The 12,487-nt window shown below is 52.1% G+C and overlaps 1 protein-coding gene across 1 annotated transcript in view; it reads right to left on the reverse strand.

Annotated features, from left to right (window-relative positions):
• Positions 1–12,487, reverse strand: part of LOC137306155 (histone-lysine N-methyltransferase 2B-like) — an 84,823-nt gene that overhangs the window by 47,909 nt on the left and 24,427 nt on the right. The window contains exons 7-11 of the mRNA XM_067975214.1: positions 11,750–11,802; positions 8,605–8,904; positions 5,271–5,347; positions 2,917–3,045; positions 1,226–1,339 (exon numbers count right to left, since the gene is read on the reverse strand). Of these exons, the coding sequence (XP_067831315.1) occupies positions 1,226–1,339; positions 2,917–3,045; positions 5,271–5,347; positions 8,605–8,904; positions 11,750–11,802 (673 nt within the window). The remainder of the gene's footprint in view (positions 1–1,225; positions 1,340–2,916; positions 3,046–5,270; positions 5,348–8,604; positions 8,905–11,749; positions 11,803–12,487) is intronic.

Consider the following 12,487-nt stretch of genomic DNA (forward strand, 5'->3'; position numbering starts at 1 on the left):
AAAGGGAACATCTCAGTCAATACAGAAATAGTAAACAAACTTGCAATTATTTGGCGACTTTCACGACCTCAGGACGTCCCAAAGCACTTTACAACCAACGAAGCACTTTTTTTTTTGAAGTGTGGTCACTGTTGTAATGTAGGAAACGCGGCAGCCAATTTGCGCACAGCAAGATCCCACAAACAGCAATGTGATAATGACCCAGATCATCTGGTTTTTTTTTAAAAAGTGATGTTGGGTTGAGGGATAAATATTGGCCCCAGGACCCCGGGGAGAACTCCCCCCTGCTCTTCTTCGAAATAGTGGCCGTGGGATCTTTTACGTCCCACCTGAGAGGGCAGACGGGGCCCTCAGTTTAAAGTCTGATCCGATTGACTAGGAACATAGGAACAGGAGGAGGCCATTCAGCCCCTCAAACCTGTTCCATATTTCAATTAGATCATGGTTGATCTGTATCTTAACCCCATCTACCCGCCTTGGTTCCGTAACCCTTAATCCCCTCACCCAACAAAAATCGATCAATCTCAGTTTTGAAATTTCCAATTGACCCCCGGCCTCAACAGCTTTTTGGGGGGAGAGAGTTCCAGATTCCCACTCCCCTTTGTGTGAAGAAATGCTTCCCGACATCACCCCTGAACGGCCTGGCTCTAATTTTAACCCCCACAGTATCCACATCTCCGTCTACAGCCCCACCCCAGTGTCCTGCTGCTAATTCCATTTTATTTCAATAAGATTCACTCGATTAATTCCTGGGATGAGAGGGTTGTCCTATGAGGAGAGGGTGTGCTGAATGGGCCTATACTCTCTGGAGTTTCGAAGAATGAGAGGTGATCTCATTGAAACATAAGATCATGAGACGGCTCGACAGAGTAGATGCTGAGAGGCTGTTTCCCCTGGCCGGAGAGTCTAGAACCAGGGGGCATAGTCTCAGGATAAGGGGTCGGCCATTTAGGACCGAGATGAGGAGGAATTTCTTCACTCAGTGTTGTGAATCTTTGGAATTCTCTACCCCAGAGGGCTGTGGATGCTCAGTCGTTGAGTTTATTCAAGGCTGAGACCGATAGATTTTTGGACTCTAGGGGAATCAAGGGATATGGGGATTGGGCGGGAAAGTGGAGTTGAGGTAGAAGATCAGCCATGATCTTATTGAATGGCGGAGCAGGCTCGAGGGGCCGAATGGCCAACTCCTGCTCCTGTTTCTTATGTTCTTATTTGGAACACTTACCTCATGGTGACCATGGCTGGCACAAAGTAGGCAAAGAACCGGAGGCAGGATGGGAACAGATGCCAAGACACTGAGACCACCCATCAGCCACACATTTTCAATGTTGCAGTCCTCCTGCAGGGTAAAGGAGCAAAGTGATCAGCCTCTGAACCCAAATCGGGGGGCGAGCCGCTGTGTACACCCGAATCTACAGGCTAGGGAACAATCACTCCGTGTATACCCAGACTATACCATAACACAGCAGGGAATGGGTCCCGTGTATACCCAGACAATACCACAACACAGCAGGGAATGGGTCCCATGTATACCCAGACAATACCACAACACAGCAGGGAATGGGTCCCATGTATACCCAGACAATACCACAACACAGCAGGGAATGGGTCCCATGTATACCCAGGCTATACCATAACACAGTAGGGAATGGGTCCCATGTACATCCAGACTATACCGTAACACAGCAGGGAACGGGTCCCATGTATATCCAGACTATACCGTAACACAGCAGGGAACGGGTCCCATGTATATCCAGACTATACCGTAACACAGTAGGGAATGGGTCCCATGTACATCCAGACTATACCGTAACACAGCAGGGAACGGATCCCATGTATATCCAGACTATACCGTAACACAGCAGGGAACGGGTCCCATGTATATCCAGACTATACCGTAACACAGCAGGGAACGGATCCCATGTATATCCAGACTATACCATAACACAGTACGGAATGGGTCCCAAGTATACCTAGAATATACCGTAACACAGTAGGGAATGCATCCCGTGTATACCCAGACTATACCGTAACTCGGGAGGGAATGGGTCCCGAGTATACTTAGAATATACCATAACACAGTAGGGAATGGTTCCTGTGTATATTTAGAATATAGCGTACACAGTAGGGAATGGGTCCTGTGTATATTTAGAATATACCATAACACAGTAGGGAATGGTTCCTGTGTATATTTAGAATATACCATAACACAGTAGGGAATGGTTCCTGTGTATATTTAGAATATACCATAACACAGTAGGGAATGGTTCCTGTGTATATTTAGAATATACCATAACACAGTAGGGAATGGGTCCTGTGTATATTTAGAATATACCATAACACAGTAGGGAATGGTTCCTGTGTATATTTAGAATATACCATAACACAGTAGGGAATGGTTCCTGTGTATATTTAGAATATACCGTACACAGTAGGGAATGGGTCCTGTGTATATTTAGAATATAGCGTACACAGTAGGGAATGGGTCCCGTGTATACTTGGAATATACCATAACACAGTAGGGAACGGGTCCTGTGTATATTTAGAATATACCATAACACAGTAGGGAATGGTTCCTGTGTATATTTAGAATATACCATAACACAGTAGGGAATGGTTCCTGTGTATATTTAGAATATACCATAACACAGTAGGGAATGGTTCCTGTGTATATTTAGAATATACCGTACACAGTAGGGAATGGGTCCTGTGTATATTTAGAATATAGCGTACACAGTAGGGAATGGGTCCCGTGTATACTTGGAATATACCATAACACAGTAGGGAACGGGTCCCGTGTATACTTGGTAACACACTGGAGAACACCCCCCCATATACACCCATACCTCGCCCTCCAGTTTCTGCACACTCTCTATGTTCCTGCTGTCACCGGCCCCTCCCCCCGCCCCGGCTCACCTTGAAGTCCACGCGAATCCGGTGCACGCCGTCCGATGGCCCTTTGTGCCTGCCGCCGTTGCCGTTGGTGAAGGGGCTCAACGGGCTGAGCACGGTCTGGTCTTGCTTGCTCAGGAGGACGGGCCGATCCTGCGGAGACAGGAGGCGATCCGGGATTAGGCTGCCTGGCGTATTTACGACCCGTTAACGCCCTCCCCTCCTCCAACTCTGCCCCAGCGCCCGCCCTTCGGGGGCGAAACCGGAACAGCCGGAGGGGACGAGCTATTCGTCCATGACAGCCGTCGCAGCGGAGCCCGATATTCTCCTCAGCGAGGGACGGTGGATGAAGGGGAGGGTGACATTTTGCCCCCACATCTCTCCCTAAGCCCGGGGACGCTGCGGCCAACTGCAACATCCCGATCTACTGAGATTAATTAACGGCCGCCCTTAGACTCAAATAGATAAGTGTGAGGTGGTGTATTTTGGTAGGAGGAATAAGGGGGCCGCATACTCCTTGGATAATAAGAGTCTAAATGGGGTAGAGAAGCAAAGGGATCTGGGGGGACAGATACACAAATCACTAAAAGTAGTGACGCAGGTTAATAAGGCCATAAAAAAAAAAATCAAACCAAGCACTGGGGTTCATTTCGAGAGGGATTGAATTAAAAAGCAGGGTAGTTATGTTAAACTTGTATAGAACCTTGGTTAGACCACACTTGGAGCACTGTGCACAGTTCTGGTCTCTATATTAAGAAAAGGATATAGAGGCACTGGAGAAGGTGCAAAAAAAGTTTCACAAGGATGATACCAGAACTGAGAGGTTATAACTATCAGGAAACTCTGAACAGGCTGGGGCTCTTTTCTCTAGAAGAGAAGGATGAGGGGTGACCTGATAGAGGTTTTTAAGATTATGAAAGGATTTGATAGGGTAGACGTAGAGAAAATGTTTCCACTTGCGGGGGAGACCAGAACTAGAGGTCATAAATATAAGATAGTCGCGAATAAATCCAATAGGGAATTCAGGAGAAGCTTCTTTGCCCAGAGAGTGGTGAGAATGTGGAACTCGCTCCCACAAGGAGTAGTTGAGGTGAATAGTGTAGATGGATTTAAGGGGAAGCTGGATAAACACATGAGGGAGAAAGGAATAGAAGGATATGGTGATAGGGTGAGATGGAGTAGGGAGGGAGGAGGCTCGTGTGGAGCATGAACACCGGGATAGACCAGTCGGGCCGAATGGCCTGTTTCTGTGCTGCAGTTTCGATGTAAAATCGTCATTCTTTAGCCTTGCCTCCCAGAGCGGGTAACCCCCTCCGCCCCGGAGAAGGCTGCCCATCCTCAGAGCAAAGGCCCTAGTAACTCCATTTTCTCTCTCCTATGACCTGTTTTCTCATCACCCAATTGTATGCGAGGTTCCTGCTCGTGAACGCGAATCGTCACCCGTCCCCGGGACAAGTCTTCAAACAAATCAACCTCAAACCGTGGTAATGTTAACAGATTTGGTTCTCAAGGGATTGGGTAGCACAGAGGGGTCAGGCACTGCCCTTTCACCTTCTGGGACCACAGGTCAAATTCAGTCAACGCAGAGGGAATGAAGGTCTTTGGGAGGAAGAACGAGGAGAGGCAATATAAATTAAATGGTGCAATTTTAAAGCGGGTGCAGGAACAGAGAGACCTGGGGGTGCACATACACAAATCTTTGAAGGTGACAGGATAAGTTGAGAAGGTTGTTGAAAAAGCATACGGGATCCTGGGCTTTTTAAACAGAGGCATAGAGTACAAAAGCAAGGGAGTTATGATGAACCTTTATAAAACACTGGTTCGGCCCCAGCTGGAGTATTGTGTCCAGTTCTGGGCACCGCGCTTTAGGAAGGATGTCAAGGCCTTGGAGAGGGTGCGGAGGAGATTTACCAGAATGGTCCCAGGGATGAGGGACTTCAGTTATGTGGAGAGACTGGAGAAGCTGGGATTGTTCTCCTCAGAGCAGAGAAGGTTAAGGGGAGATTTAATAGAGGGGTTCAAAATGATGAGGGGTTTTGATCGAGTAAATAAGGAGAAACTGTTTCCAGTGGCGGGAGGGTCGGTAACCAGAGGACACAGATTTAAGGTAATTGGCAAAAGAACCAGAGGGGGAGATGAGGAGACATTGCAGTGAGTTGTTCTGATCTGGAATGCGCTGCCTGAAAGGGCGGTGGAAACAGATTCAATAATAACTTTCAAAAGAAAATTAGATAAATACTTGAAGGGAAAAAAATTGCATAACCAGCCAGTTCTGAGAATCTCTTGACAAGTTAATTTCTCATTTTATACTGGTTAACCTGAATGCCTGTGTTTGCCATCATCAATCAGAACTGTGCCTATTTCACAGTTGTTCTCACCTTCTCTCTGCTTTTCCTAGATTTCAGTTGCAAGGTCTTCAGTCGACCCTGTTCGTCCACTAAAGAATGAAGTTCACCTTTTGTAGTGAGGACAAGAAAATGAGATTAGTACCAATGCTGCCTTCAGTCCTGCTCACTCCCTCCAAAACCTGGGAAGCTCACCCACTCCCTCCTGAACCAGAAACACGCACACCCACCCCCTCCTAAACCAGAAACACGCACACACCCACTCCCTCCTAAACCAGAAACACGCACACACCCACTCCCTCCTAAACCAGAAACACGCACACACCCACTCCCTCCTAAACCAGAAACACACACACCCACTCCCTCCCAAACCAGAAACACGCACACACCCACTCCCTCCTAAACCAGAAACACGCACACCCACTCCCTCCTAAACCAGAAACACGCACACCCACTCCCTCCTAAACCAGAAACACGCACACACTCCCTCCTAAACCAGAAACACGCACACACCCACTCCCTCCTAAACCAGAAACACACACACCCACTCCCTCCCAAACCAGAAACACGCACACCCACTCCCTCCTAAACCAGAAACACACACACCCACTCCCTCCCAAACCAGAAACACGCACACCCACTCCCTCCCAAACCAGAAACACGCACACACACTCCCTCCTAAACCAGACATACACACACACACCCACTCCCTCCTAAACCAGACACACACACACACACCCACTCCCTCCTAAACCAGAAACACGCACACACCCACTCCCTCCTAAACCAGTAACACGCACACACCCACTCCCTCCTAAACCAGAAACACGCACACACTCCCTCCTAAACCAGAAACACGCACACCCACTCCTAAACCAGAAACGCGCACACCCACTCCCTCCTAAACCAGAAACACGCACACACCCACTCCCTCCTAAACCAGAAACACGCACACACCCACTCCCTCCTAAACCAGAAACACGCACACACCCACTCCCTCCCAAACCAGAAACACGCACACACCCACTCCCTCCTAAACCAGAAACACGCACACACCCACTCCCTCCTAAACCAGAAACACGCACACACACTCCCTCCTAAACCAGAAACACGCACACACCCACTCCCTCCCAAACCAGAAACACGCACACCCACTCCCTCCTAAACCAGAAACACACACACCCACTCCCTCCTAAACCAGAGACACGCACACACCCACTCCCTCCTAAACCCGCCCCCTCACACTGCCTAATGCACCAACCAAACTGGTCACATGCCCAGAAATCCCTGTCCTCCCGGCCAGAAGTGCCCCCAGACACCAGTCTCCAAAATGCCCGCCTTGAACCAGCTGCTCTCCCCAACCACATCCCCAACAAACCGCCTCAAATAATCTGCAGCCCCTTGCAAAACCGCCCGGCTCTTAAATTCCCCAGACCACCGCCTCCCCCAAAGCACTAACCCCGCCTCTCCTTCCAACCCGCTCTCGTTCCTTATCGGGAACACCAATTGCTCCACGTTTAAACCCAATCCCTTTCTAATTTGTGTTTACATGGCTTCTCGGACTTCCACAGCACTTCAGTTAATTATTTGCGAATTGTAGTCACTGTTGCTTAGGGAAACAATGCAACCGATTTGCGCGCAGTAAGATCCCCACAAACAGCACTGAGACGAGACACCAGCTCACCTGTTTTTTTTCTGGTATTCGCCGCTCACGATGCGGTCTCCTCTACATTGGGGAGGGCAAACTCTGATTGAACACACTCCGTTCAGTCCACAGGCGTGACCCTGAGCTTCCGGACGCTTTGATTCTGCGTCCTGACGCGAAGGAACGGAGGAATTGCCAGATGGAAGGAAGACCCAACCAGTCTCCGACAACCCCAGACATGAGGCGAGCGAAACCCGCGGTGGTGGAGAGCTTTGGGAACCAGAGGTCCAAAGTCACCTGTTCCTCCCGAGCCTGTTACATTTACCACGTCATATCTCCAATTACTCATCGACTGTGTTCCAAAGTATTATTTTCATTCACACACTGCAGGAATTATCAGCTGGTGATCAGGAATAAGGATCCTAGCTGATTCCTCATCCCCCCAAACAAAAGAGACTGAGGCCAATAGCAGTGTCCCTATCTACGCGCCTCAGCACAGCTCTGGGCCCTGTCTCAGTGGAGAGCACTCTTTCTCTCGCCTCCGAGTCAGAAGGTCGTGGGTTCGAGCCCCCACTCCAGAGACTTGAGCCCCGTAATCCAGGCCGACACTCCCCAGTGACCAGTACTGACGGAGCGCCGCGCTGTCGGAGGGTCAGTGCTGAGGGAGCGCCGCACTGTCGGAGGGTCAGTGCTGAGGGAGCGCCACGCTGTCGGAGGGTCAGTGCTGAGGGAGCGCCGCGCTGTCGGAGGGTCAGTGCTGAGGGAGCGCCGCGCTGTCGGAGGGTCAGTGCTGAGGGAGCGCCGCGCTGTCGGAGGGTCAGTGCTGAGGGAGCGCCGCGCTGTCGGAGGGTCAGTGCTGAGGGAGCGCCGCGCTGTCGGAGGGTCAGTGCTGAGGGAGCGCCGCACTGTCGGAGGGTCAGTGCTGAGGGAGCGCCGCACTGTCTGAGGGTCAGTGCTGAGGGGGCGCCGCACCGTCGGAGGGTCAGCGCTGAGGGAGCGCCGCACTGTCAGAGGGTCAGTGCTGAGGGAGCGCTGCACTGTCGGAGGGTCAGTGCTGAGGGAGCGCCGCACCGTCGGAGGGTCAGTACTGAGGGAGCGCCGCACTGTCGGAGATGCCGTCATTCAGATGAGACGTTAAACCGAGGCCCCCGGGCACCCCCTCTCAGGTGGACGTAAAAGATCCCATGGCATTATTCGAAGAGCAGGGGAGTTCTCCCCGGTGCCCTGGGCCAATATTTTTCCCTCAATGAACGTCCGGACGAATTTAGGAATTCCATCCCTGAACCTCTCTCTCCACCTTTAAGACGCTCCTTAAAACCCACCTCTTTGGGCAAGTTTTTGTTCACCTGTCCTAAAATCTCCTTATGTAGCTTGGTGTCAAAGTGTGTCTGATTTACGCTCCTTGGGACCTTTTTACTACTCAAAGGCGCTGTATAAATGCAAGCTGTCACTGAAACAGAAGATCTGGGTCATTTATCACATCGCTGTTTGTGGGATCTTGCTGTGCGCAAATTAGCTGCCGCGTTCCCTACATCACGAAAGTGACCGCACTTCAAAAAAAAAAAGTGCTTTATTGGGGTGTGAAATGCTTTGGGACGTCCCGAGGTGGTGAAAGGCACTGGATATAAATGCAAGTTCTTTCTAATCGTTAGATGCGCCCTCCCTCCCCAACCACCCGCTCGGGACGTGGCGCGGCCCGCCACCGCTGACCAGACGACTTACCCTTCAGGTGTTTGGAGTCGGTCTCGGAGTCGGAGAGGTCAGACTCCTCGAAGAGGGCGTAGTAAGACCACTGGCGGGCCGTGCGTCGGATGGACTTGCGCTGCAGCTGCGTGTCGGAACCCAGGCTGTCCACCATCCCCAGCGAGGCCTCGCCGTTCTTCAGCTCCTCCTCCGCCCCGCCCAGCATGTACTCGTAGGCCGCGTAGCCCCGGGAGTCGGGCAGCCACTCCTCGTCGTCCTTGCCCATCACCGGACGGGTGTCCACGGCCGGCAAGATGGTGATCCGGCCCCTCTTGCGCACTGCGGGGACGAGAGGGCGGTTAGCAACGGCGCTGGCTCCCACGACAACGCGATGGTGGAATGCAACCTCCTCCAGCCCCACACCCCTCCCTATCTCTGTAACCTCCTCCAGCCCCACACCCCTCCCTATCCCTGTAACCTCCTCCAGCCCCACACCCCTCCCTATCCCTGTAACCTCCTCCAGCCCCACACCCCTCCCTATCCCTGTAACCTCCTCCAGCCCCACACCCCTCCCTATCCCTGTAACCTCCTCCAGCCCCACACCCCTCCCCACCTCTGTAACCTCCTTCGGCCCCACACCCCTCCCCACCCCTGTAACCTCCTCCAGCCCCACACCCCTCCCTATCCCTGTAACCTCCTCCAGCCCCACACCCCTCCCTATCTCTGTAACCTCCTCCAGCCCCACACCCTTCCCTATCCCTGTAACCTCCTCCAGCCCCACACCCCTCCCTATCCCTGTAACCTCCTCCAGCCCCACACCCCTCCCTATCCCTGTAACCTCCTCCGGCCCCACACCCCTCCCTATCCCTGTAACCTCCTCCAGCCCCACACCCCTCCCTATCCCTGTAACCTCCTCCAGCCCCACACCCCTCCCTATCTCTGTAACCTCCTCCAGCCCCACACCCCTCCCTATCCCTGTAACCTCCTCCGGCCCCACACCCCTCCCTATCCCTGTAACCCCCTCCAGCCCCACACCCCTCCCTATCCCTGTAACCTCCTCCGGCCCCACACCCCTCCCTATCCCTGTAACCTCCTCCGGCCCCACACCCCTCCCTATCTCTGTAACCTCCTCCAGCCCCACACCCCTCCCTATCTCTGTAACCTCCTCCTGCCCCACACCCCTCCCTATCTCTGTAACCACCTCCAGCCCCACACCCCTCCCTATCCCTGTAACCCCCTCCAGCCCCACACCCCTCCCTATCTCTGTCACCTCCTCCAGCCCCACACCCCTCCCTATCCCTGTAACCTCCTCCAGCCCCACACCCCTCCCTATCTCTGTAACCTCCTCCAGCCCCACACCCCTCCCTATCTCTGTAACCTCCTTCAGCCCCAAAACCCTCCCCACCTCTGTAAACTCCTCCAGCCCCACACCCCTCCCTATCTCTGTAACCTCCTCCAGCCCGACAACCCTCCGAGATCTCTGCGCTCCTCCAATTCTGGCCTCTTGCGCATCCCCCAATTTCCATCGCTCCACCATTGGCGGCCGTGCCTTCAGCTGCCTGGGCCCTGAGCTCTGGAATTCCCTCCCTAAACCTCTCCGCCTCTCTCTCCCCCTTTAAGACGCTCCTTAAAACCTACCTCTTTGACCAAGCTTTTGGTCACCTGTCCTAATATCTCCTTATGTGGCTCGGTGTCAAATTTTTGTTGATAATCGCTCCTGTGAAGCGCCTTGGGACGTTTTACTGTGTTAGAGGCGCTATATAAATGGGAGTTGCTGTTGGTTGGAGCATTGGGCCGGACTCAGCTCTTTCACCTCTGGGACCCAGGTTTCAAATCCAGCCACTTATTTCTGCTGGCTGTAAGGGTCCTACGGAAAATGAGTTTGGGGCATTCAAGACCCAGTTCCGATTCAGTAATAACGGGCGATCTCATTTAATAAGCACCCAAAGACAGCTGGTGTGGGAAACGGAAAACATATCACACTGGTGCAGGACGGGCAATGTTCTACGGTTAGGGCTGAGGCATGATGCTAACGCAGCGTAGTGGGAGCTTTACTCTGTATCTAACCCTGTACCTGCCCTGGGAGTGTTTGATGGGACAGTGTAGAGGGAGCTTTACTCTGTATCTAACCCTGTACCTGCCCTGGGAGTGTTTGATGGGACAGTGTAGAGGGAGCTTTACTCTGTATCTAACCCTGTACCTGCCCTGGGAGAGTTTGATGGGACAGTGTAGAGGGAGCTTTACTCTGTATCTAACCCTGTACCTGCCCTGGGAGTGTTTGATGGGACAGTGTAGAGGGAGCTTTACTCTGTATCTAACCCTGTACCTGCCCTGGGAGTGTTTGATGGGACAGTGTAGAGGGAGCTTTACTCTGTATCTAACCCTGTACCTGTCCTGGGAGTGTTTGATGGGACAGTGTAGAGGGAGCTTTACTCTGTATCTAACCCTGTACCTGCCCTGGGAGTGTTTGATGGGACAGTGTAGAGGGAGCTTTACTCTGTATCTAACCCTGTACCTGCCCTGGGAGAGTTTGATGGGACAGTGTAGAGGGAGCTTTACTCTGTATCTAACCCTGTACCTGCCCTGGGAGTGTTTGATGGGACAGTGTAGAGGGAGCTTTACTCTGTATCTAACCCTGTACCTGCCCTGGGAGAGTTTGATGGGACAGTGTAGAGGGAGCTTTACTCTGTATCTAACCCTGTACCTGCCCTGGGAGTGTTTGATGGGACAGTGTAGAGGGAGCTTTACTCTGTATCTAACCCTGTACCTGCCCTGGGAGTGTTTGATGGGACAGTGTAGAGGGAGCTTTACTCTGTATCTAACCCTGTACCTGCCCTGGGAGTGTTTGATGGGACAGTGTAGAGGGAGCTTTACTCTGTATCTAACCCTGTACCTGCCCTGGGAGTGTTTGACGGGACAGTGTAGAGGGAGCTTTACTCTGTATCTAACCCTGTACCTGCCCTGGGAGTGTTTGATGGGACAGTGTAGAGGGAGCTTTACTCTGTATCTAACCCTGTACCTGCCCTGGGAGTGTTTGACGGGACAGTGTAGAGGGAGCTTTACTCTGTATCTAACCCTGTACCTGCCCTGGGAGTGTTTGATGGGACAGTGTAGAGGGAGCTTTACTCTGTATCAAACCCGTGCTGTAAGAAACTGAAGGAGGTATATGAATAAAAAGCTGTACCATTCGCCAGACGTTCCTGCCGTCTCCGTTCTATTTTATCACACTTCCGCCACCTGCAACGACACAAACGCTGAGCTCAGTAAGAATATTACAGCACAGAAGGAGGCCATTCGGCCCATCGTGCCTGTGCCGGCTCTTTGAAAGTGCTATCCAATTAGTCCCACCACCACCTCCCCCACCCCACTCTTTCCCCGTCGCCCTGCAAATCTTTTTCTTGTCGAGTATTTATCCAATTCCCCTTTTGAAAGTTATGATTGAATCTGCTTCCACCGCCCTTTCAGGCAGCGCATTCCAGATCAGAACAACTCGCTGCGTAAAAAAAATGTCTCCTCATCTCCCCCCTTCTGGTTGTTTTGCCAATTACCTTACGAACCCTGGGTTAAAGGGTTCCAAACCTTCCGAAAACCAGACAGAGGCATCCAACTGGCGATCGGCACAACCACAGGGTGGGTGTGTAAATGTGTCAGCTGCACAGACTGGAGTTACTCCACCAGTCTCCGCTGCCTTACAAGCTTCAAACTGGACCTCCAGGATGCGTTGCAAAGCTACGGCCTGTATCTCGGCATCTACCCCCAGATATTATGGGGTCGCTGGCAGGGGGGGCGCTGATTTCAAGCCTCCAACTCTAATACAAGCAGCAATTGCACAGGAAACGCACCAGCTCCAGTATAACTGCAGTCCTTCAAGTTGCCGGCGTGGAGCAAGTGCTATTCAACGCTGGGAGTCAGCACAGATTCC

This window comes from Heptranchias perlo, chromosome 42, assembly GCF_035084215.1.
Source record: "Heptranchias perlo isolate sHepPer1 chromosome 42, sHepPer1.hap1, whole genome shotgun sequence".
Lineage (NCBI taxonomy): Eukaryota > Metazoa > Chordata > Chondrichthyes > Hexanchiformes > Hexanchidae > Heptranchias > Heptranchias perlo.